The sequence below is a fragment of the Erythrolamprus reginae genome, chromosome 13 (genome assembly GCF_031021105.1).
Source record: "Erythrolamprus reginae isolate rEryReg1 chromosome 13, rEryReg1.hap1, whole genome shotgun sequence".
Classification (NCBI taxonomy): domain Eukaryota; kingdom Metazoa; phylum Chordata; class Lepidosauria; order Squamata; family Dipsadidae; genus Erythrolamprus; species Erythrolamprus reginae.
In genome coordinates, this window is record NC_091962.1 from 10,797,256 (window position 1) to 10,823,863 (window position 26,608).

At 42.0% G+C, this 26,608-nt stretch overlaps 2 protein-coding genes across 9 annotated transcripts in view; both read left to right on the forward strand.

Annotated features, from left to right (window-relative positions):
- Nucleotides 1-26,608, forward strand: part of NUDT22 (nudix hydrolase 22) — a 29,304-nt gene that overhangs the window by 1,189 nt on the left and 1,507 nt on the right. For 2 of the 5 annotated variants that reach the window (XM_070766220.1, XM_070766221.1), the window contains exons 2-7: nt 4,016-4,133; nt 10,255-10,742; nt 13,636-13,749; nt 13,839-13,936; nt 16,478-16,571; nt 17,637-17,978. In XM_070766220.1, coding sequence (XP_070622321.1) covers nt 10,275-10,742; nt 13,636-13,749; nt 13,839-13,936; nt 16,478-16,571; nt 17,637-17,744 — 882 coding nt within the window. In that variant the 5' untranslated portion in view covers nt 4,016-4,133; nt 10,255-10,274 and the 3' untranslated portion in view covers nt 17,745-17,978. Of the gene's footprint in view, nt 1-2,891; nt 2,966-4,015; nt 4,134-10,254; nt 10,743-13,635; nt 13,750-13,838; nt 13,937-16,477; nt 16,572-17,636; nt 17,979-26,608 lie in introns of those variants that run through there. The other 3 variants (XM_070766222.1, XR_011560493.1, XM_070766224.1) reach the window with 3 other exon arrangements.
- The window catches only part of TRPT1 (tRNA phosphotransferase 1), a 35,363-nt gene continuing 26,582 nt past the window's right edge, over nt 17,828-26,608 (forward strand). For all 4 annotated transcript variants that reach the window (XR_011560494.1, XM_070766228.1, XM_070766229.1 and 1 more), the window contains exons 1-2: nt 17,828-17,899; nt 25,615-25,721. Coding sequence is in view for 3 of the 4 variants with exons in the window: in XM_070766228.1 (XP_070622329.1) it covers nt 25,626-25,721 (96 nt within the window). In the remaining variant the exon portion in view is untranslated. The remainder of the gene's footprint in view (nt 17,900-25,614; nt 25,722-26,608) is intronic.

Below are 26,608 nucleotides of genomic sequence, written 5' to 3' on the forward strand. Positions count from 1 at the left end.
AACATTGGAAGTTTTGAAGAAGATGTTGGACAATAATTTGTCTGAAATAGTGTAAGGTTTCCTGCCTAACCCAGGGGTTGGACTAGAAGACCCTCAAGGTCCCTTCCAATGCTGTTATTATTATTATTATCAGTTTTTGCCGAGACATTTAAAAATATTTATTTATTTGACTTCATGGAACCTTTGAAAGGGTGTTGGGGTCGCCTTGAAAATCACTGCATTAGAACATATCAAGTTTTATACGTGCCTATATATGCACACATGTATACGTATGCATATTTTGTTTTATTTATTTTATTTATTCATTTGTCCAATACACAAATACATAGGAAGAAAAATAGACATGTAGTAATATAAAAGAGGGTGAAAGTGAACTTAGAGGAGAGGATATATGAAAGAAAGAAAATATATATGATAAGTGAGAGAAAGGAAAGACAATTGGACAGGGGACGAAAGGCACACCATTGCACTTATGTACGCCCCTTACTGGCCTCTTAGGAACCTGGCGAGGTCAATCGTGGAGAGTCTAAGGGAGAAGTGTTGGGGGTTAGGGGTTGACACAATTGAGTCCGGCAATGAGTTCCACGCTTCGATAACTCGATTGTTGAAATCATATTTTTTACAGTCACGTTTGGAGCGGTTCGTATTAAGTTTGAATCTGTTGCGTGCTCTTGTGTTGTTGCGGTTGAAGCTGAAGTGGTCATTGACTGGTAGGACGTTGCAGCATATGATCTTGTGGGCAATACTCAAATCGTGTTTTAGGCGCCGTAGTTCTAGGCTTTCTAGGCCCAGGATTGTTAGTCTATTTTCGTAGGATATTCTGTTTCGAGTGGAGGAGTGAAGGGCTCTTCTGGTGAAATATCTTTGGACGTTTTCAAGGGTGTTGATGTCCGAGATGTGGTATGGGTTCCAGACAGACGAGCAGTAGTCTAGGATGGGTCTGGCAAAAGTTTTGTAGGTTCTTGTGAGTAGTGTGAGATTGCTTGAGCAGAAGCTGCGTAGGATCAGGTTAACAACTCTAGAAGCTTTTTTGGCGATATTGTTGCAGTGGGCTTTAGCACTTAGGTCATTCAATATTAGTATTCCAAGGTCTTTTACTGAGTGTGGGTTAGCAGTGAGAGATTGTTTATTCAGTTCGTATGTGCGGTTTGGATTAAGTTTACACTCGCACACAATGTACGCTAGATTTATATTATCAGATATTTTATATGTTTGTTTACGAAGGGGTATACATTTGTGTGCGTGAATGCTAATTCAAATGGATGTGTGCACCTGTAAGAACTTAGCTCCCTTTCTTGCCTAGCCCTACACAGATTTGTGAGACGTCTGATTGATTTTCTATAACTGCAGGTGGTCAAACTTTGAAGCAGAAGATTCGTGGCCAAGTGACAATAGCAATCAATCAATCAATCAATCAATATCAACTTCATTTGATTAGTCAATCGACCATATCAAAGCGAGGAAAAGGACCACATCGGTCGTCATAAAACTGTGACTGGTTAAAATACAATAAAATTGGCTGAAATAGAGGGAATTTGAATAAATAATAAGTTAAAATGCAGTATAATATGCTAAAATTGAGTAGGAAAACGTGAGAATATAACTCGTGCAAAGGATTATATTAAACAAATCTAAGATACTGATATAAAATATTCTTAAGTGAGTTCATCTCCTTTGCATGCCACCCCAATATGTTCTATAAAACATATTCTCATCTGAACAGCCCTGACTATAAAACTTACCGGTTCTAGAAACTACATATACATTTGTACCCTGAAGAAAATATGATAACTGTTTATTACAGTCCCAGTGTATGATTTTGTCAAGTGACAATAGGAAGCGGGGGGTCTATCAAATGCACAATTGTCCCCCTCCTCCAGGTACCAAAGGAGGATCTTTTTTTTATCAACAGCTAAAGATGCCAGAAGCCAAGTCCCCACTGCTCAATCGAGGCCCTGTGAATGAATCTTCGCTTTGTGCAAAAGGGGTTTCCCTCTCCCGCCCCAAAATTAAATTGAAACATGCCAATTGCAAAGGTTGAAAGGCAAGGGAACAGCTGGCTGTGGGATCCCTTGCGGAGCCTGTGGGTTTTGATTTGAAAAAGATATTACAGATGCTCCTGCTAACAAGCAGGAAGAGGGAGATTGTGATCCCCTTATATCAGGGGTCCCCAAACTTGGCAACTTTAAGACTTGTGGACTCCAACACCCAGAATTCTCCAGTCAGCTACACTGGCTGGAGAATTCTGGGAGTTGAAGTCCACAAGTCTTAAAGTTGCCAAGTTTGGGGACCTCTGCCTTATATAGAGCGCTGGTGAGACCCCATTTGGAAGACTGTGTTCAGTTCTGGAGACCTCACCTACAAAAAGAGATTGACAAAATTGAACGGGTCCAAAGACGGACTACAAGAATGGTGGAAGGTCTTAAGCATAAAACGTATCAGGAAAGACTTCATGAACTCCATCTGTATAGTCTGGAGGACAGAAGGAAAAGGGGGGACATGATTGAAACATTTAAATATGTTAAAGGGTTAAATAAGGTCCAGGGGGGAAGTGTTTTTAATAGGAAAGTGAACCCAAGAACAAGGGGACACAATCTGAAGTTAGTTGGGGGAAAGATCAAAAGCAACATGAGAAAATATTATTTCACTGAAAGAGTAGTAGATCCTTGGAACAAACTTCCAGCAGACGTGGTTGGTAAATCCACAGTAACTGACTTTAAACATGCCTGGGATAAACATAGATCCATTGTAAGATAAAATACAGGAAATAGTATAAGGGCAGACTAGATGGACCATGAGGTCTTTTTCTGCCGTCAGTCTTCTATGTTTCTATGTTTCTTTTCTAAAGTTGCCAGGCAAAAGGGCTAATATCTGGTCAGCCGTGAAATATACGGAAAGGGTGCCAGCAGCCTCCCAGTGAAAACGAACCAGGGAGCCACACCAACAAAATACGCTTTTGTCCAAGGTGCGGCAGTGACATTTCTCTTTCACTGGGAAGAAGAAAGAATGGACCTTTTATGTTTTGTTTTGTTTTATTTTTGAATGGGGTGGAGGTTCCTCCTACAAAGGGCCCAGTCAGGACAGCTTAGAAAAACCGGTGTCAGAAGGGAAGTTATGTTGCTGCCAAACGAGAAATGCCAATTTGTTTACGTGGTATGAAGGAAAGGCAAAAGAGAAAAACTGCAGCGGAAATTAATGCTTCATGCTCCGGGCTTCAAGCTGACCTTAGAACAGGGGTTACAACATTTTGCAGACTTTGGAATCCCTGGCAATGAGAAATGAGTTTGTTTTAAAAAATCAAAACGAATAAAATTATTTTATTGGTATCAGGGTAGGGCGAGAAATAACCACACTGTTGACTTTTGAGGATTCAGTTTCAATCTATATTAACACAGGAGTTCTGAAATGTTTTGGTCCTCCAGTGATTTTGCTCAGGTAACATGAGTAATGGACTTTAAAAGCCTGCCAATTTTTCCAGCAGAATTCAATCTTGCTCCTGTAACTCTTTTATCTGGCTGAGTTTGCAGCTGGTTTAAAGAGATAAAACAGAGAGCAAAAACAGAATGTGTTTTTACCAGCTCTTGTCCTTTGTCTACGCAAACCCAATTCAGGTGTGTGTGTGTTTGTGCGTTTTAAATTGTAACTCAATAAAAGAGAATATTTGTAGCTCAGGCTTGAAATGAGAGGCCCTTGATGTTTTCTGACCTTAGTTGTTTTCTTGCAGATGTTTCATGGCCCTGCTAGGTAACATAATTAGTGATAGAAGGGACATCTGCAGCAAACCCCTCTCCCTTCTAACACTGATGATGTAACCTAGTTGGGTGATGAAACGTCTTCAAGAAAACAAACAAGCTTAGAGAGCACCAAGAAGAACCCTTCAAGTTGCAATTCCAAGTTGCCTTTATGTCTGCCTATTTGTCTGTTTGTCTGTTTGTCAATCCTTCTTCCATAGCATCTGATTTTTGACATTTTGTATGAAAAGTCACACTCTTAAACCAAAGCTCTTTTTGTTTAGTTATAGGACTTTGGTGAATACCCAGCCCTTTGGCGCTGATCCGTTGTGGACTCATCCTGCAAATCAACAACTGATAACTGAAGAAACAATTCCTGTTGCAAGACAGATACGCCACAACGTGAGGTTTTTTTCCCTAATACTTAATAAATCATAATACATAGCATCTGGGTTGAGCATAGTTATGCCCCCAATCTTATTTTAGTCTGTCCTGTATTGTGTGAACGTGTGCTAAACCATAAAGTCAGTGCCAGTCAAAACACGACCACGGTTATTTCACCTGGTCAATTCCAAAGCTGCTGGGACTCTTAGGGAAAGCAAACCAACTTTATCACAGTACAGTACAGATACACCTCGACGTACGGCCACAATTGAGCCCAAAATTTCTGTTATTAAGCGAAACAGATATTCAGTGACCCATTTTACAGCCTTCGTTGCCAAGTCAGTAGCCCCGTTGTTAGGTGAAAATCTGAAGGGGATCATGTGATCCTAGGATACTCCAACCATCATAAAGATGAGTCGGTTGCCAAGTGTCCAAATATTGATCAAGTAACCACGGAGATGCTTGGAAATGTCCTAAGTCACTTTTTTCAGAGCTGCTGTAACTTTCAACGGTCACTCAGCAAACTATTATAAGTCAAGGACTACCTGTATCTTGTTAACAATGGTTCTGACCTAGAAATTAATTAGCATCTTCTAGAAATGCTGATTTCAATTCTGTCGAAATGTTATTCTATTCTAATTCTAATGAGCCACTAGTATTACAGGTTACTTCTGGTAGCTGCCTGCAGTTTGGCAGTTCAAGTCTCACCAGGTTCAAAATTGACTCAGCCTTCCATCCTTCCAGGAATGGTAAAATGAGCACCCAGATTGTTGGGGGCAAGAGACTGACTCTGTAAATTGCTTAGAGAGGGCTGTAAAGAACTGTCTGAAGTGGTGTACGGTTTCTGCCTAAGCAGGGGGTTAGACTAGAAGACCTCCACAGTCCTTTCCAACTCTGTTATTCTATTCTAACAACTGTGTTACTGACTTTATTTATTTATTATTTATTAATCAGATTTGTATGCCGCCCCTCTCCGCAGACTCAGACTTTAATAACTAGAGTGATTCATTTAACAACTGTGGCAAGGAAGGAAGTGACTTATGATCATTTTTCACGCTTATGACCCTCGTGGCATTCCCCATGGTCACATGATCAAAATTCAGACACTCGGGAACTGGTTCATGTTTACGACAGTAGCATGTGATCCCTTTTTACAAAGTCAAAGTGGATCAACAGGGAAGCCAGATTCACTTCGGCAATCAGGTGACTAACTTTTAACAACTGCCAAGGGATTCACTTCGTTGTCAAGACAGGTCATAAAACGGGGCAGCGCTCCCTTAACAAATGTTTTGTTTAGCAGCAGAAGTTTTGGGCTCAATTGAGGTCGTAAGTTGAGGGCTACCTATAACGACAGAAGGGGGGGGAAAGTAGAAAAAATATTTACAGTATTGGAGGGTTGGGAAATATTTCACATTTCACATATTTCATATGAGCTGGAACTAATAAAGCAGCGAGAAAATTCCTCTAGGGTTTTGTTGCAAAGAATCTCTTTCTTAATTGTTTTTGACATTTTCATCTGTCTTTGGTTTAGCACCGTTGGTGACAGCCAAACCAGATTCAGTGGTCTGTGTCTTCCCGGTTCAAATCCCAGATAAATGTTTTCAGCACGTGTTCTACGCTCAATTGAACTGTGACTTAATGTTGTCTTTCCCAGCTGTCTGGCTTCCCACTTCAGATAGTTCTCGATTTACGATACTTCATTTAGTGACCGTTCAAACTCAAAACAGCAGTGGGAGGGAAAAGGGAATTACGACTATGTTTTTCGCCCTTAAAACCCCAGGCTCAAAATTCAGACCTTCGGCAACTAACTCACATTTATGACCATTGCAGTATCACGAGGGAGGGGCCTGTGGTCTCCTTTTGTGACCCTCTGATCAGGAAAGATTCATTTAACAACCTGCAGAGATTCTCTTAACAAGTAAAAAAATCATGTAACGGAGCAAAACTCATTTATGTCTCACTTAGCAACAAAAGTGAGGTTGCAAAAAGGGACCACATTAACCACCACCCCCACACACACAGGACATTGCAATGGTCATAAATATGAGCCAATTGCCAAGCATCTAAATTTTGATCATGTGACCAAGGGGGGATGCTGCCATGGTTATAAGTGTGAATTTTTTTTCAGTGCCGTCAAAAGTTCAAACGGTCACTAAATGAACTTGTTGTAAGTCGAGGGCCATGGTTACGGCTATGATGAGGCTGAACTGTTTTTATTTTGGAGGAAAGACCTCTCCAGGTTCCTAAGAGGCCAGTAAGGGGCGTACATAAGTGCACTGGTGTGCCTTTCGTCCTCTGTCCAATTGTCTTTCCTTTCTTTCACCTATCTTATACATTCTCTTCCTTTCATATATCCTCTCCTCTAAGTTCACTGTCACCCTCTTTTATATTATCACATGTCTATTTTTCTTCCTATGTATTTGTGTATTGGACAAATGAATAAATAAATAAAATAAAATAAATAAAATAAAGTTATTAAAAAAGATTTTAAACCTTTTTTAAAAAAAATCTAGGCAGCGGAGGGGGAAATATTAAAAAAACAATGAGTTATCCAACGGACATTTCTTTAGTGAAAGCTGCAGTGTGGCAGTTGCTTCCCACCCTCTGCAGACAATTATTGCGATTAAACTACAATGATGGCATTCTAGGAGCAACGAAGGGGCCCATCTTCGCTCCGTAATTAAATTGAAGCCTTATAATCTCATCCATCTCCGCTCGAGGGCTTGACGTCCTCTTTGGATTTATAGCCTCTGCAATCCGGTCCAAAGGGAAAAAAAGCTTAATATCAGCCGTAGCGAGTGGAGGTGGTGGACGGAATTAAGAATTGGCACGAAGCCTCGGTTTTTTTCTTTCTTTCTCCTCCCTGTCAAATATCCCTACTATTCCCCCCTCCCAAAAATTGGTTTTCCCCCACGTTCCAGCTGAGCATTGCCAACTACTTTCCAGCTCTACAGCTCATCCTTTAAACTGCAGCTATTCCCAGCCTCAACCTTTGCAAAAATGAGTTTTTTCTGCTGTGATTCAGCTACCAGATTTTCAAATCCTTGATCCGCCAGAGACTTTGCTTCTAACGCAACTTGCGGCTGATATAGAAGTCTTGCCTTCTTTTACACCTCTCCAGAAAGAGATCGAGTTTTATTTATTTGAACAGTTGGCAGCTCTAAATTTCTCCCTCTCTTTTTTCCCCAATATACAGTGGTACCTCTACTTAAGAACTTAAAATTCGTTCCGTGTTCCGTTTCCCATGTTGTATACTCTAGGTATAGTGGGGTGGATGGATCCCATTTTTCGGTTGAGTCTTTGTATGTATAATGTTTTGAGTGATCAGATGTTTATTTATTTATTTATTTATTTATTTATTGGATTTGTATGCCGCCCCTTTCCAGAGACTCGGGGCGGCTAACAGCGACAATAAAACAGTGTACAATAGTAATTTGGTATTGATGATTAAAAATCAATTAATATAAAAACCAAACATACATACATACATACCATGCATAGAATTGTAAAGGCCTAGGGGGAAAGAGGATCTCAATTCCCCCATGCCTGGCGGCAGAGGTGGGTTTTAAGTTGTTTACGAAAGGCAAGGAGGGTGGGGGCAGTTCTAATCTCTGGGGGGAGTTGGTTCCAGAGGGCTGGGGCCGCCACAGAGAAGGCTCTTCCCCTGGGTCCCACCAGGCGACATGTTACCTTGTTTATTTTTATTGTTTTGTTTTTTTCTTTTATTTATTTGATATTTGTCTCTCCTATATTCTATATATCTTTTCTCCCATCCATATATCCTTCCTCTACTCTTCATTGATGTATTCTATTCTCATATCTCTTCTTCTGTCCCTTCCCTGATATTTACTACTACACGTTTTTATTCTCTTTAACTTTCAATTTGTATTGGACAAAATAAATAAATAAATAAATAAAATATTGTATGCTATGAATAGTAGAAACCTGGGTCACAAATGCTTCCGACTACAACCAAATCTGGTTCCGACAAAAAATCCACACACACACACACACACAAAATTTCTGCAGCCAATTTCCCCTTCCACACCAATTTTTTTTGTAAGTGCCAAATTTCCAAAATTAGGTTCGGGTCATGACCAAATTGGGTTGAGAACAAAGTTATGGAACAAATTATGGTCACGATCAGAGGTGTAGAATCATTTTGGAATCAGGCAGTGTGTGAATCAAATAATATATATATATATATATTCAGAGCTTCAGTTGGCAATTTTCTTTACTAAACATGGTTGTTTGCAGATGGCTTCATAAAATAAAGATCTTCAATTAACAGAATGTGTTTTTGATTGAGGCTACATTGTCAATTTGAGATTCTAGTACAATAGTTGAAAAAAAAACTAGCAACATTTAATATTTTTTTCAAAATGATAATTTATGGTGCTAAATAAATTAACAAAAATAATGTATATTATAATTACCGTAACTATAATTTCGTTTGAAATAATTTCAAACTTAATTGGATAATGAATTCCAGCATTTTCCTCCTGATTTTGAATGTAATTGAGTGAATGACATAAGTTTTAAAAAGTCCCCAAATTGCTTTTAAAAATGGCTATTTTATTACTTCTTTAAGTAGAAACCTTCTTAAGTAGAAGCAATTTTTCCCGTAGGAATCAATGTAAAAGCAAATAATGCGTGCAAACCCTTTAAGAAAGAAATAAAAGCTCGGAATTTGGGTGGGAGGAGGAGGAGGAAGAAGAAGAGGAGGAGGACAGTTGCTGCCCAGAGCGAAGGGAGCATTTCTTTTCTCTGGGCGCTGGCAGAGATTTATTCCCTCTTCTGCGTGATTGGGGGCGTAATGTGTTTAAATGACACCTTAATTTATTTGGCTTCATGCTGTCCACATTTTTAGACAGAGTAAACATACCGGTCTTTCCTTGTGTCCCACATAGTCACAGTGAAGCCAAGCGCTCCAAAAGCTTTGTCATATCTCCTCGTCTCAGCTTTCAGAGACTTAACGTTTGTCTCCTTATCTCTGTCTCTCTCCTCCTTTCTTTTCTTTCCTGTTACATCTTTTTCCATGGTGTCTCTTAAGGGTTTGTTATCTGCACTTCATATCTCCTGCTCTGTGCTACGTGCTATTGTTAGGTGCAAAAAAACCCTACTCCCTGCGGCAAAAAACCCCACATTCCCTGGGGTCATGCACCCCCTCCCCCTAGCATTGCTCTGCGCCCCCCCCCCTGGGGGTCCTGCCCCATTATTTGAGAAGCACTGCTGAGCACACAACAGATTTAAACTTAATATTAACCGCTCCAAACTTGACTGTAAAAAATATGACTTCAGTAACCGAGTTGTCGAAGCGTGGAACTCATTACCGGACTCCATAGTGTCATCCCCAAACCCCCAACACTTTACCCTTAGATTATCTACGGTTGACCTCTCCAGATTCCTAAGAGGTCAGTAAGGGGCGAGTACAAGTGCACTAGAGTGCCTTCCGTCCCCTGTCCTATTGCTCTCCTATATCTCCTATACCTTTCTTCTATTCCTATATCTCTTCTTCTACTTTCATTGATATGTTCTATTACTATATCTTCTTTTCTATTCTTTCTTAGATATATTTTACTATGAGTATCTCCTCTATAACCTGCATCATGTATTTTACTATATGTATATATACTGTATATGTGACACATACAGATAGAATTGTCGGCTATCAATAAAATTAACTGCCTTGGAAATGGCCCTGGGTCGGGCCGAGAGGCAAATAAGGAGCTGTGATGTTCCTTCAATACACCAGGGTGATTCGACACAAAAATATGTAACCCTTCCCTGGTGCAGAGCTGAAGGGATTGGATATTGTAGCCTAGAGGATAATTCTCTGCCTTACAAGGCAAAGGTTGCAGGTTCAAGACCCAGTGGGTATGGCTAGCTGATGAGGTCAAAATAAGGCCGAAATAGATCTATCCTAGACTCCCTTAATTTTCAAATTCGGCAAAAAAATATGTGACATATATATATATATATATACCCACTAAAACTCTCATTGTGTATTGGACAAAATAAATAAATACATACATACATACATACATACATACATACATACATACATACATACATACATACATATTGGGAATCCCAAACCAGAGGAAATGCTGGACGTTTGCCCGTTCTCTTTTTTCAGGTGAACGAAGCAGACCAAGGATGGATCCAGATATCTCCTTACTGTTCAAGTGCCCGGATTGTGGGGGTATCCCCGAGTCTCGCGTCCGAGTAGAACTTTCCCCCTTGTACGACCGGACCTCGCTGCCTGCAGATCAGGCCCAAATCGACAGCGTTTGGGCAGCACGATGCCGGCAGAACCCGTGGCTTTTCGACGGGGCCAAATTCCGCCTCCACTCGGTCAAGCTGGACGGGAGCCGTTTGACTTTCCACCTGGGGCTTACCAGCTATAAGGACTTCGTGGGCACCAACTTGGCAGAGACAGCCGGGCAGCTGCGGGAAAAGGGGCACAAGGACTTTGGGAACAGCCAAGCCTACCTCGCCGAACCCCTGGGTGTGGGTGCGATGGTGCACACAGCAGACGACAATTTTGTCTTCATGCGACGCAGCCTGCGTGTGGGGGAAGCCCCGGGAAAGATTGACGTTCCTGGCGGACACCCGGAGCCTCAGGTGGGTATCTTTATCCGTTTTGGGGCAGAGGAGGGAATCCCACCAATCTTGTACATACAGACAGGTAGTCCTTGAATTACGACCACCATGGAGCACAGAATTGTGATTGTTAGTCTCTGCAATTGAGACACCACGCAGCCTGATTAAATGTTTACAAATATTAGAAAATATTATTTCAGTGAAAGAGTAGTAGATCCTTGGAACAAACTTCCAGCAGACGTGGTTGGTAAATCCACAGTAACTGAATTGAAACATGCCTGGGATAAACCTAGATCCATCCTAAGATAAAATACAGGAAATAGTATAAGGGCAGACTAGGTGGACCATGAGGTCTTTTTCTGCCGTCAGACTTCTATGTTTCTATGTTTTTTTTAAATATAAAACTAGTCACCATGGTTGTTCAGGGGATCATAGTCATTGTTAAGCAAACCACCTGGTCATTAGACGAATCCAGCATACCCAATGGACATTTTGCTGCTGGAAAACAGCAGAAAAATCACAAATTATGATCTCAGGATGCCATGCATTTGAACCAGTTGCCATATGATCACCTGAAGCAACTTAGAACTAAGGAGAAATTTCCTGACAGTTAGAATAATTAACCTGTGGAACTACCTGCCTCCAGAAGTTGTGAATGCTCCAACACTGGAAGTTTTTAAAATGTTGGATAACCATTTGTCTGAAGTAGGGTTTCCTGCCTAAGCAGGGGGTTGGACTAGACGACCTCCAAGGTCCCTTCCAACTATGTTACTCTATTCAAATAACTGAGCTGTGTTGTGTGTGAGCGCAGGAAACGTAACTTTGATGATGAGTAATAAATAACTTTTAAAAACTCAGAATGGTTCTTAAGCGACCCATCGTAAGTCAAGAGCTCCCTGTGTTGGTAATGACCTTTAAAGCCCTTCATGGCATTGGACTAGAATACCTCCGGAACCGCCTGCTACCGCATGAATCCCAGCGGCCGATAAGGTCCCACAGAGTTGGTCTTCTCCGTGTCCCGTCGACCAAATAATGTCGTTTGGTGGGCCCCAGGGGAAGAGCCTTCTCTGTGGTGGCCCCGGCCCTCTGGAATCAACTCCCCCCGAAGATTAGAACAGCCCCCACCTTCCTTGTCTTTCGCAAGTTACTCAAGACCCACCTATATGGCCAGGCATGGGGGAACTAAGACATCTCCCCAGGCTTTCTTATATTTTACGTTTGGTATGTATGGGTTGTATGGTTTTTAACAGTTGGGGTTTTTAATATAATTTTTACTATTAGATTTGTTCCATTGTTATATTGTTTTTATTATTGTTGTGAGCCACCCCGAGTTTTCGGAGAGGGGCGGCATACAAATCTAATAAATTGAATTGAATTGAATTGAATATATACTGACGACTACAATTGAGTTCAGGATTTTAATTGTTATGAGAGACATTTGTTAAGTGACTTTCCCTCATTTTACGACCTTTCTTGCCCCGGTTGTTAAGTGAATCATTCCACTTGATAAATGAGAAAGCCGGTTGTTAAGTGAACCCGGCTTCCCCACTGACTTTGCTTGCCAGAAGGCCGCCAAAGCCGATCTCATGACTCATACGGTTATAAGTATGAGTCATTTGCCAAGCGTCTGATGATGATGATGATGCTACAAAGGTTGTAACTCTGGAAAATGGTTCTAAACTGGGCTGTTGTAAGTTTGAACGGTCGATAATTGAAGGTGAAGACTCCCTGTGTATTCTTACCCCTGATAAACCACACCGGGGTGTATCTCTTTTGGAAAATTACAACCACAAACGGAAGCTCTGCACGACCTTCTCTCCAATTTATTGACGTCGCCGATGGAGCCTGATTGCATTCTGACCTGGGCTTCCTGGTCAAATAACACAGCACAAACCGCGTCCACAAAACATCTTTTGTTTTAGCGGCTGTGAATTATTTTCATTCCCAGATGTAATAAGTCCCAAACAATGACGACAGTCTTTCGGGGGAAAGGCAGATAAGCACACAAACCTTGATCTCTCTGGACCAGCTGCCAAAGACCAATTGGCAAGAAAGTTAGCCAGGCCAAAGAGGAGTCTCAGCTAAAATGACATGAGGTGAACAAAGTTGCTTCCTGCAACGAGCCCCTTCTGTGTGCTCCACTTATATAGCCTATGGCAGTGATTTTCAACCTTTTTTGAGCCGCGGCACATTTTTTACATTTACGAAACCCTGGGGCACAGTGAGTGGGGCGGGGGCAGGGGCCTAAAAAAAGTTTGGACAAAAAAATTATCTCTTCCTCCCTTTCGTTCTATTTTTCTCTCCCTCTTTCTCTCCCTTCCTTCCTCTTTCTTTCTCTCTCCATCCCTCTTTCTCTTCCATCCTTCCTCTCTTTTTTGCTCTTTTTCTCTCTCCCTCCCTACCTCCCCTCTATGTCTTTCTCTCTCTCTCCTTCCCTCCCTCTCTTTCTCTTTCTCTCATGCTTTCTTTCTCTTTCTCTCTCTCTTGCTTTCTCTCTCTTGTTCTCTTTCTCTCTCTCTCTCTCTCTTGCTTTCTTTATCTTTCTTTCGCTCTCTTGCTTTCTTTCTCTCTCTGAGCTTCGCGGCACATCTGACCATGTCTCACGGCACACTAGTGTGCCGCGGCACACTGGTTGAAAAACACTGGCCTATGGGAAGGGCCAATTATCCCCAAGACTTACTCCCAAGTAGTCCTCCTCTTCCGGAACGATTCTTGCCTTCTGGCAGCTCTGCGCATGTGTACATTGAGAACTGATTCCCCCTGGAATCTCTGAGCTTTCTCCTGATTCGTGATCCTCCCCAGCCTCCTCGTTGTCCAACTCTGTTGCCAGCTGCACTGGTGGACCACAACAGTTTGTAGCTCTTACTCCCGAGTAGGCCTATTTGCTGCTACAGTATTTCCCTTTTCTTTGCAGGCTGTGCTGGGCAATGACGCTTCGGTGGGATCCTTGATTCGACATCAGGATCTCCCGGGGGATCGGGTGGTCGGGGAACTGTTCTCTTCTGTGCTCCGCGAGATCCAGGATGAGGTGAGAGGCTTGAGAAAGCGGGCAAGGTGTTGAGCCACGGGGATTCTCCTCCAGCTGCTTCCCGAATCATCTTTTTCACCTGTTTCCAGGTGAACCTCCAGCCGGACACTCTCAGCAGACCTGTTTTGCTTGGCATCGTTCGGAACGAAACCACGGCGGGCCGGTCCAGCGCCGAATTCTACGTCAGGTAATGCTTGAGGAAGCAGGGAGGCGGGCGGCCCTCGACTTACAACCACAATTGAGCCCCAGATTTCTGTCACTAAATGAGACATTGGTTAAGCGGGTTTTATTTATTTATTATTTATTTATTTTATTTTATTTTATTTTATTTATTTTGTTTGTTTGTTTGTTTGTTTATTTATTTTATTTATTTATTTTATTTATTTTATTTATTTTATTTATTTTATTTATTTTATTTATTTTATTTATTTATTTTATTTATTTTATTTTATTTATTTATTTTATTTATTTTATTTTATTTTATTTATTTATTTTATTTATTTTATTTATTTTATTTATTTTATTTATTTTATTTATTTTATTTATTTTATTTATTTTATTTATTTTATTTATTTTATTTATTTTATTTATTTTATTTATTTTATTTATTTATTTGATTGATTGATTGATTGGATTTGTATGCCGCCCCTCTCCGGAGACTCGGGGCGGCTAACAGCGACAATAAAACAGTGTACAATAGTAATTTGGTATTAGAAATGATTAAAAATCCATTAATATAAAAACCAAACATACATACATACATACCGTGCATAGAATTGTAAAGACCTAGGGGGAAAGAGGATCTCAATTCCCCCATGCCTGGCGGCAGAGGTGGGTTTTAAGGAGTTTACGAAAGGCAAGGAGGGTGGGGGCAGTTCTAATCTCTGGGGGGAGTTGGTTCCAGAGGGCCGGGGCCGCCACAGAGAAGGCTCTTCCCCTGGGCCCCGCCAAGCAACATTGTTTAGTCGACGGGACCCGGAGAAGACCCACTCTGTGGGACCTAACAGGTCGCTGGGATTCGTGCAGCAGAAGGCGGTCCCGGAGATAATCTGGTCCGGTGCCATGAAGGGCTTTATAGGTCATAACCAACACTTTGAATTGTGATCGGAAACTGATCGGCAACCAATGCAGACTGCGGAGTGTTGGTGTAACATGGGCGTATTTAGGGAAGCCCATGATTGCTCTCGCAGCTGCATTCTGCACGATCTGAAGTTTCCGAACATTTTTCAAAGGTGGGCCCATGTAGAGAGCATTGCAGTAGTCGAGCCTCGAGGTGATGAGGGCATGAGTGACTGTGAGCAGGTTTTGCCCCCTGTTACGACCTTTCTCACCACCATCACTGCCGTTGTTAAATTAGTATCATGAATCTGGCTTCCTCGTTGACATTGCTTGTAATAAAAGCCAGTCACATCACATGACCCTGGCTCAGACTTAGAAACTTTGACTTAAAATAACTTTATGGTCACTCTGAATGAACAGTAGTCAGCATACATTAAAGTGAAATCTCATTGTGTATAGGTCTCTGAGGATCTCTCTCCACCTGTAATATACACTACAGAAAAAATGACAAATAAAAGAAATAAATACAAAATTATGCATATGCCCACGTATTTTATATACCTATACCTGCATTTTTCAGATTATAAGATATAACTGACTATAAGACACACCTAAATTTTGAAGAGGAAAACAACAAGAATTTTTTTTGGCCTCCAAACACCCCATTTCCGGGCTTTTTTTCAGAATTTTTCAAGCCCTTCTGCTGCTTGTTTTCAAGGCTTTTTTCACCCCATTTTTGAGGCTTTCTCTGGGCTATTTTTGAGGCTTTTTCAGGCTGTTTTTCAAGGATTTTTCAACCTGTTTTTGAGGATTTTTTCTGCCTGTTTTTTGGGCATGGTGGTGAAAAAAGCCTTCAAAATAGCCTGAAAAAGCCTCTAAATGGTGCAAAAAACCCCCAAACCCTTGAAAACAGCTCCAAAAAAGTCCTTAAAATGCCCCCCAAAAGCCTCAAAAACTGCCCGAAAATGGGCTGGAAAAAAAAAGCCCCCCAAACTGGCCAAAAATGGGGCATGCGGAGGCCAAAAGATGACCGTTGGGTGGGCGGGGGCTTCAGCAATATTCAGTCTATAAGACACACAGACATTTTCACCCCCTTTTGGGAGACCAAACAGTGCATCTTATATAGTCCCAAAAATACGGTGTGTGTGTAAATTTGTATTTTAATGCCCCTGTAATCTCCTGCATCAGGGTGGACTCAGGGCCACTGAATGGAGCTCGCAGACTGTTTTAATGGCCCATTGCTCTTCCTGTCGCCAGTGAGGAGTTTTGTTCAGCAGATTTATTCTCATTGTGCCCGGAGAGAGAAATATCTGCCTCTAGCTAATTTGTGAGGCCAGAGATCCCTCTCCCAGGCTCCCCCACATATATTATATGACGCCGAGAAACAACACAGTCTAGTTTGGATGTACGCATGCACACAGCAAGAGAAACAAATCTGTCATCATAATAATAATTAATAATAATCTATTAGATTTGCATGCCGCCCCTCTCCGAAGACGTACTGCAACAATATCGCCAAAAAGGCACTGCAGCCGTCATAAACACGGCAGCCGTCATAAAGACGAGTCAGCTGCTTGTTCATCCAGCCCATTTTCAAACCTTCCAATCTCCATCGCGACTTTAGTTCTGCTCCTCGGCTGACGGTTCTCCTCCCCATTTGGCCCTTCAGGTGCAGCCTGACATCGGAGGAAGTGAAGCAGTGTTACGCCCTGGGGGGACCAGAAGCTCAGGAATCCGTCAGCATCATCATTGCCAGCCGAGAGGTACGTTTTAAACCTCTGGAGGGGGCTGGCCCAAATCACCCAGCAGGCTTTCATGCCTAAGGCAGGACTGGAACTCACCTCCTCCTGCTGCCTGAAATGGCTAGACCAAGCCTGCTGGCCTGAGCCTCTCGCCCTCTTGGAGATGCACTAAATTTAATTGGGTTCATTATTCTGCCTTGAGGTTTACTAGAAAAAAGGTAGAGTAAAACTCCAGCCAACCTTGAAAATCGCCCCCACCCATCAAAACATCTGTCCATTACAACCATTACTGCATGTCCTGTTGAACCTCATCCCATTTCAGCATCTATCTCTTCCCCCCCCCCCTCTCTTTCTCTCTACCCCTCTCTCTTTCCTCCTGTCTCTTTCTCTCCCTCTCTCTCTTTCCCTCTTAGTTTCTCTTTCCCTCTTTTCCTCTCTCTCCCATTTCTATCTCTCTCTCATTCTCTCCCTCTCATTTTTCCCTCTCTTTTTCCTTCTCTCTCTCTTTCCCACTCTTTCCATCTCTCCCTCTCTCATTTTGTCCCTCTCTTTCCCTTTCTCTCTCTTTTTCCCTCTTTCTGTCTCTCTCCTGTCTCATTATCTCCTTTCTCTTCTCTCTCTCTTTCCCTCTTTTCCTTCTCTTTCCCTCTCCCTCCCATTCTCTGTTTCTCAATTTCATTTTCTCACTCTCTTTTTCCCTCTTTCTCTCTCTCTCCTTTCTCATTCTCTCCTTTCTCTTCTCTCTCTCTTTCCCTTTTCCTTCTCTTTCCCTCTCCCTCCAATTCTCTGTTTCTCAATTTCATTTTCTCACTCTCTCTTTCCCTCTCTCTTTTTCCCTCTTTCTCTCTCTCCTTTCCCTCTTTCTGTCTCTCCCCCCCTCTTTCTTTCCCTTTCTCATTCTCTCCTTTCTCTTCTCTCTTTCTCTTTCCCTCTCTCTCTCCTCTCTTTCTCACTCTCTCTTTTCCCCCTCTCTTTTTCCCTCTTTATCTCTCTTCCCTCTCTCTTTGCCTCTTTATCTCTCTCCCCCCCTCTCTCCCCCTTACCCTCTCTCTCTCTTTCTCTCATTCTCTCCCTCTCTCTCTGCAGGATGTCCTGTCGATGGAGCAGAAGAAGGGCGAGTGGTGGAGTGAACTGTGCCCATCAGCCAAAGGGGCAGTGAAACTTTACACGGAGGTCCTGGGAGCACATCTGTAAAAGGCCCCCCCCCCCCCCCGATAGATTCTCTGTCACGGACTGCTCAAGAACCTCTTCACCAAAACATCAAATGCCACAAGCCCACCGTTTCCTGTTTCTCAAGCGAAGGAGGGCAGTTATGCCAAGATTCACCCTTCTCTCTTGAAATTAAACTGGTAAGGACTTCCAGCTCCTAGAACTGTGCCTATTGGGCTCCATTTTTCAATAAAGAGCCTTTTTTAAAAAACTAAAAAACCCTCCTCTCATTTCAGGTACAATTTCAGATGCTAGGATAGTTTGGGCAAAGCTTCTGAGCTTCTATTTCCTGTCCTACTCTCATCCTTGGGAAATAGTTAAACTAGAATCTACCATTGGCTGGGTTGGCTTTGTCCCCAAATTAAATTGTGGTTTGGTGGATACACAATCCTGAAATCTGCAGAATGTTTGATGGGCTTATATAAGTTTGGCCCTGTGAACACTTCTTAATGCGTTGGAGGTGAAAAAAATTAAGAATGTGCCTTGTGTTTTAAGCAAAAACCTTAAACAGAACAAGAGTCCAATAATGCGGTTCATATTTATAGGGAACGAGCAGTTACGTAAACCTTAACGTGTGTGTTTGGCGTTTAATGTGTTACAGGATCGGCTGCCGCGGTTCCTAAACTGTGATTTGGGACTCACACTATTGTGTGAACACAACTGATTACATTCTGGGTTGGTTTTTTAATTTTTTAAAAAAAATAAACGATGGTCAGGTTTGGGCTGCAGCTGATGGAACGATCCACATTTGTTGGTTTATTGGAATAATAAACGCAAAGCTTCCAGTCGTGATGGATAAGCAGCAATGTCTGGATTGACAGAACAATGTCTTAGGAAGATGTCATTGGTTGATGGAATTGACTTCCAGAAGAGGTCGTGACAGCTGTTAGCCTGGATAGCTTCAAGGCAGGATTAGACAGATTCATGGATGCCAAGTGTATCATAGGTGGTTATTGAAACAGATGTCCATGTGCAGCCTCTATGTTGGTTGAGACAGGCAGGGTTCCCTTAGGTCCCATTTGTTGGGGGTCCAGAGAAAGGGAAGGTTTTGCCTTCTCTTTCTGCTCAAGATCCCCATGGACAATTGGTGGACCACTGTGTGACACAGAATTTATTTATTTATTTATTTATTTATTGGATTTGTATGCCGCCCCTCTCCAGAGATTCGGGGCGGCTAACAACAGTAATAAAACAATGTACAATAATAATCCAATAAATACTAAAAATGATTTAAACACCTATTAATATAAAAAACCACACATGAAATTGTAAAGGCCCAGGGGGAAAGAGCATCTCAGTTCCCCCATGCCTGGCGGCAGAGGTAGGTTTTAAGGAGCTTACGAAAGGCAAGGAGGGTGGGGGCAATTCTAATCTCTGGGGGGAGTTGGTTCCAGAGGGCCGGGGCCGCCACAGAGAAGGCTCTTCCCCTGGGTCCCGCCAAGCGGCATTGTTTAGTTGACGGGCCCCGGAGAAGACCCACTCTGTGGGACCTAACTGGTCGCTGGGATTCGTGCAGCAGAAGGCGGTCCCTGAGACAATCTGGTCCGGTGCCATGAATGCTGGACTCGATGGGCTTTGGCCTGATTCAGCAGGGCTCTTCTTAGGTTCTTATGTTCTTATGTCCGGCTGCTGTTGCGGGGGTGAATTACAACCATGTGGGATTAAGAAGGTGGCACGAAACGCTTCCTCTGTCCATTGGCCGATTTAAGCCGCTGTAAATATTTCTGACTGTTTCACAGTGACCGAAGAACCAAGAAACGGAGTTGGTAGGGACATCAGAGGATTTAGCCAATCCCCTCGCTTGGTCCTGATTATCTGGATTATTGGCATCTTGGAGGCAATTAATGAACTATAATCTGGGTACCTTCCCTACCCATCAGCATCTTATCCAGCAGCCTAAGCAGCTTAAGTGTCTGAACTGTGACCCATGGTGCTCAGCTGACGTATTCGTTTAATGATTTCTGCTTTAGTAGGTTAGAGAGATGCTTACTGTGCTTACATCATGCTTAGCTGGGTCAGTGGGAGACCAGGGTTTGGGGGTCTGGGAACACCAATCTGGGGTTGATTTACTCATATTTTTATTTATTTTATTTATTCATTTGTCCAATACACAAATACTTAGGAAGAAAAATAGACATGTAGTAATACAGTGTTTCCCAACCTTGGCCACTTGAAGATATTTGGACTTCAACTCCCAGAATTCTCCAGCCAGCGAACGCTGGCTGGGGAATTCTGGGAGTTGAAGTCCAGATATCTTCAAGTGGCCAAGGTTGGGAAACACCGTAGTAATATATATAATGCTGGGTTACATTTTGGCTGAAAATAGATCCTATCAACTAATTTTCTCTATACCCAACACAGGAAGTTCGCAACTTACAAATCATTCACCTATCTTAAAGCATGCTTCCTGAAGAATTCTGGGCGTTGAAGTCCATCTGTCTTAAAGCATGCTGGCTGGGGGATTCTGGGAGTTGAAGTCCACCCATGCTGACTAGAGAGTTCTGGGAACTGAAGCCCACCCACCTTAAAGCTGCCAAGATTGATAAACCCTCTGGGGGGGAAACCTATTTGACTGGGTTAGTGGCTGATGTGCTGGGTGCCTTTTATTCCATGCAGCATTGTTGACTAGTGTGACTCAGGTCCTGTGTGCTTCACGGCATCTTCTGTGTGGAATGTCAAATTTGTGACTGGTCACCTTAGAGATTGCTTAAGGCAACTTGCAAACCCAACCTCCCCTCCCCCCCGCCTCCGAAGAGACCAACAATTCCATTAAAAATGGCCACCCTAAACCATCTCTCTCTCCTCTCTCTCTCTGTCCATCCATCCATCTCATCTGTCTGTCCATCCATCCCTGTATTCTTTCCTGCCTTTCTTCTGTGTCTGTCTATCTCACTCTCCTCTATCTGTCTAATCTATCTATCTATCTATCTATCTATCTATCTATCTATCTTTCTATAGATCGATCTTTCTATCTATCTATCTATCTATCTATCTATCTATCTATCTATCTATCTATCTATTTATCTTTCTATCTACCTACCTACCAATTTATCTATCTATCTATCTATCTATCTATCTATCTATCTATCTATCTATCTATCTATCTATCTTTCTATAGATCGATCTTTCTATCTATCTATCTATCTATCTATCTATCTATTTATCTTTCTATCTACCTACCTACCAATTTATCTATCTATCTATCTATCTATCTATCTATCTATCTATCTATCTTTCTATAGATCGATCTTTCTATCTATCTATCTTTCTATCTATTTATCTTTCTATCTACCTACCAATCTATCTATCTATCTATCTATCTATCTATCTATCTATCTATCTATCTTTCTATCTTTCTATCTATTTATCTTTCTACCTACCTACCTACCAACCTACATATCTATCTATCTATCTATCTATCTATCTATCTATCTATCTATCTATCTATCTATCTATCTATCTATCTTTCTATAGATCGATCTTTCTATCTATCTATCTATCTATCTATCTATCTATCTATCTATTTATCTTTCTATCTACCTACCTACCAATTTATCTATCTATCTATCTATCTATCTATCTATCTATCTATCTATCTTTCTATAGATCGATCTTTCTATCTATCTATCTTTCTATCTATTTATCTACCTACCTACCTACCTACCTATCTATCTATCTATCTATCTATCTATCTATTTATCTTTCTATCTACCTACCTACTTACCTACCTACCAATCTATTTATCTACCTACCTACCTACCTATCTACCTATCTATCTATCTATCTATCTATTTATCTTTCTATCTACCTACCTACTTACCTACCTACCAATCTATTTATCTACCTACCTACCTACCTATCTATCTATCTATCTATCTTTCTATTTATCTTTCTATTTATCTTTCTTTCTATCTTTCTATCTTTCTATCTATTCTACCTGTCTGTCTGTCTGTCTGTCTGTCTATCTTTCTATCCATCCATCCATCCATCCCATCCATCCATCTATCATATTTCCATGTATCCGAATGTTCTTCTGCTGAGTAATTACTGTGTTTTGAAACTCATCCTTTGTATTACTTCGTCATTGTCTGCTCTAAATACCGACAAACTGTTTTGGCATTCCCAAGATTCCCTCTCTCTCCCCCCCCTTGCACTGAAGACAGATTGAAGAGAAGCAAAAATCCCAGGAGGGGGGAAATTTAAAAAAACAATCACTTTCCTTGGTGGGAGGAAAACTATTTTGGCGTCAAACAGGCTGTTGAGTTGAAATAAAGACAGACATTTGCAGGAGCCAAAAAAAAATAACTACAGACAGAAATGGCAGTTTTCATTTAATTGTTCCCATTTCCGCTGCCGGCTTGGGAGTGTGTATTGTACTTTGGGGACATGGGGGTCTCTGGGAGTTTGGATAGTAGGTTGTTGTTGTTGTTTTAAATCCCTCTTATATTCAGATGCCTTTGTCCTTGAAATGACTTTCTGGAGATTGGGAGGCAGGACACACAACTTTAACCACACCAAGAAGGGCAAGAGTGACACCCAGTGGCTTTCTGGGCATAAGATTGCATTTAAAAAAAAAAAAAAGTATCCTAAAATACAGATGGTCCTCGGCTTACAACGGTTCATATACAGTAGTCCCTCGCTATACCCGCGCTTCACCTACTGCGGCTTCACTTCATCGCGGGTTTCTGAGGAAGTCGATCGGCAGATTTAAACAGCCCACTGAACTCGATCGGCAGGTTTTTCAAAAAAATATATATATCTAAAATTGTAAATACTGTATTTAAATACTGTATCTAAAATAAATACTGTGTGGGAAGGGTTTATAAACACTTAAAACAATGAAAACTTACCAAACAATTACAATATAAATACTTAAATAAGTACTATCAGTCGATAAATTCCCCATTGCGGATTTCACCTATCGTGGCCAGGTCTGGAACGTAACACCAGCGATAGGTGAGGGACTACTGTAGTGACCGTTCGAAGTGAGGGCAGCAGTGGAAAAAGGGCCTTATGACCGTTTTTCACACAATTGTAGCAGAATCCCCAGAGGCACACAATCAAATTTTGGATTATTTATTTATTTATTTATTTATTTATTTATTTATTTATTTATTTATTTATTTAACAACAGTAATAAAACAGCATATAACAATAATCCAATACTAAAAACAGTTAAAAACCCATTATTATAAAAACCAATCATACATACAGACATACCATGCATAAAATTGTAAAGGCCTAGGGGAAAAGAGGATCTCAATTCCCCCATTCCTGACGGCAGAGGTGGGTTTTAAGGAGCTTACAAAAGGCAAGGAGGGTGGGGGCAATTCTAATCTCTGGGGGGAGTTGGTTCCAGAGGGCCAGGGCCGCCACAGAGAAGGCTCTTCCCCTGGGCCTCGCCAAGCGACATTGTTTGGTTGACGGGATCTGGAGAAGACCCACTCTGTGGGACCTAACTGGTCGCTGAGATTCGTGCGGCAGAAGGTGGTCCCTGAGATATTCTGGTCCAATGTCATGAAGGGCTTTATAGGTGATAACCAACACTTTGAATTGTGACTGGAATCTGATCGGCAACCAATGCAGACTGCGGAGTGTTGGTGTGACATGGGTATTTTTGGGAAAGCCCATGATTGCTCTCGCAGCTGCATTCTGCACGATCTGAAGTTTCCGAACACTTTTCAAAGGTAGCCCCATGTAGAAAGCGTTGCAGTAGTTGAGCCTCGAGGTGATGACGGCATTTGACAACTGGGTAATACTTATGACAGTTGCAGTGTCCTGAGGTCGTGTCATCCCTTTTTGTGGCCTGACAAGTAAAGTCAATGGGAGGGGGAGCCAAATTCACTTAACGACCGTGTGACTAACTTAATAAGTGCAGCGATTCACCTAACAACGGTGGCAAGAAAGGTAAAATGGAGTGAAACTCTCTTAACAGACGTCTCGCTTAACGACGGAGATGTTGTGGTCGTATGTCCAGGGCCCCTTGTAAACCTCAGGAGATTTTCAAGTAGCGATCAGACGGTCATTTCGAGGGTCTCTTGAAAGCCTCCCAATGTTTTTCAGGCGGGCCTCAATTTATGGCTGCAATTGGGAGCAGAATTTCCACGGCAGGCCCTTGTTAAGTGAATTGTGCCTCATTTTACGTCTTTGCACTTGTAAAGTGAATCACACGGTCATTAAGAGAATCCCAGCTTCCCCCATTGGATTTTTTGGGTTGGAAGCTCATTGGGAAGGTCACCAATGGAGGACACACAAACCTAGGGTGCCACAACAGTCATAAACACCTGCCAAGTCATTTTGTGGAGGGGGATTGTGTGTGTGGTGCTTTGTCTAAGTGCTAGGACCAGTTGCAAAATTACACCTTTAACAATTAGCAGAGTTGGAAGGGACCTTGTAGGTCATCTAGTCCAACCCCGCTACCCAAGCCGGAGACCCTACACCGTTTCTGACAGTGTCTTCTTAAAAGCCTCCAGGGATGAAGCTCCGACAACTTCTGAAGGCAACTTCTGTCCCATGGGTTGATTGTTCTGACTTGTCAGAAAATGTCTCCTTATTTCCAGGCTGAATCTCTTATTGCTCAGTTTCCATCCATTATTCCTTGTCTGGTGGCTTGGAAAATAGCTTGACCCCCACCCACCCTCCTCTCTGGGACAGACACTACATCGCACTGGACCAGAGTATCTCCGGAACCACCTGCTACCGCACGAATCCCAGCGGCTGATAAGGTCCCACAGAGTCGGCCTTCTCCGGGTCCCCGTCGACAAAACAATGTCGTTTGGCGGGCCCCAGGGGAAGAGCCCTTCTTTGTGGCAGCCCCGGCCTTCTGGAATCAACTCCCCCCCGGAGATCAGAACTGCTCCCACCCTCCCTGTTTTTTGTAAATTACTTAAGACCCACCTATATCGCCAGGCATGGGGAAACTGAGACACCTCCCTAGGCTTTTATATTTTATGATTGGTATGTATGCGTCGTTTGGTTTTAAATGAGGAGTTTGATATGTGTTTCTTTTTAATATTAGATTTTGTTCTTTGACATTGTTTTTTTACTACTGTTGTGAGCCACCGCGAGTCCTTGGAGAGGGGCGGCATACAAATCTAATTAATAATAATAATAATATAATAATAATAATAATAATAATAAAATAGTATAAGGGCAGGACTAGATGGGACCATGAGGTCTTTTTCTGCCGTCAGTCTTCTATGTTTTCTATGTTTCTATTATTATTATTATTATTATTATTATTATTATTATTATTATTATTATTAAATATTGGAAGATGCTCTTATGTCTCCCCTGGTCCTTCTCTTCGCTTAGGACTAGCCAGGCCTGGTTCCTGCAACCATTTATCGTAGGTTTGCTCAATGAACAATTGTAAATCAAAGACTCCCTATGTTTCTGGAGGCTCGGAATTCATCCCTGTTTTATTTCCAAGCCTGCTGGTCAGAATCCCCCTCCCCAGAATCTCCCTGGGAAGAACAAGCACATTAAACCCAGCCAACCTAGCTGGAGAACATCCTGACCGCAGACTTAGCGAGAAGGAAGCAATAAAAAACTACAACTCCCAGAAGCCCATGCAGTCCTAGTAGATCAGCTGACTCCCTTTTAAAAAAAAAAAGTCCTTCCCACTTAAGGAGAGGTTTCAGGCTGTTGGGACCAAAAGAACAACACACACACACACACACACACTGAAACACACACACACACTCATACACACGCCCCCTCTCCTCCTCCCGGGCAATCGAGACCAGGACGAAGTTACAAAAGAATACAGTCTAGAAATTAAACTCCCCCATCATCAGGGAGATTAAAAAAAATAAAAATAATTGTAGGGTTTAACCAAGGAGATATTTTGCAGGTGTAAAACACATGGCCGCAGCAGGACCAAGTGGTGGCCAGGGAGCTTTGCCAAACTCTGCAAGAGGAGAGCGGAAGCAAAGAAGCCGGAGAAGACCCAGAGATCAGGTTAGAGAGATTCCTTCTCCGAATCCAGCTTCCTTCCTTCCTTCCTTCCTTGTATAAGTGGAATGCATTACCTGACACTGGTTTCTTTCCCCAAACCCCAAAACGTTCACCTTAGACTTTCTTTCTTTCTTTCTTTCTTTTTTTTCTTTCTTTCTTTTCTTTCTTTCTTTCTTTCTTTCTTTCTTTATTCGTTTGTCCAAGACACAATACATATGGAAGAGAATAGACATGAAGTAATATATATAAAGATAATATGTAAAAATAGAGGAGAAGATATATGAAAGGAAGAAAAATATATATGATATATGAGATGAAGGAAAGACAATTGGACAGGGGACGAAAGGCACACTAGTGCACTTATGTATACCCCTTGCTGACCTCTTAGGAACCTGGAGAGGTCAATCGTGGATAGTCAGACTCTAAGGGAGAAATGTTGGGGGTTAGGGGTTGACACTATTGAGTTCCACGCTTCGACAACTCGATTGTTAAAGTCATATTTTTTACAGTCAAGTTTGCAGCGGTTAATATTAAGTTTGAATCTGTTGCGTGCTCTTGTGTTGTTGCGGTTGAAGCTAAAGTAGTCATTGACCGTAGGACCTTGAAGCATATGATCTTGTGGGCAATACTTAAATTGTGTTTTGGGCGCCGTAGTTCTAGGCTTTCTAGGCCAGGATTGTTAGTCTATTTTCGTAGGGTATTCTGTGGAGGAGTGAAGGGCTCTTCTGGTGAAATATCTTGGACGTTTTCAAGGGTGTTGATGTCTGAGATGTGGTATGGGTTCCAGACAGATGAGCTATATTCAAGGACGGGTTTGGCAAAAGTTTTGTAGGCTCTTGTGAGTACTGTGAGATTGCTTGAGTAGAAGCTACGTAGGATCAGGTTAACAA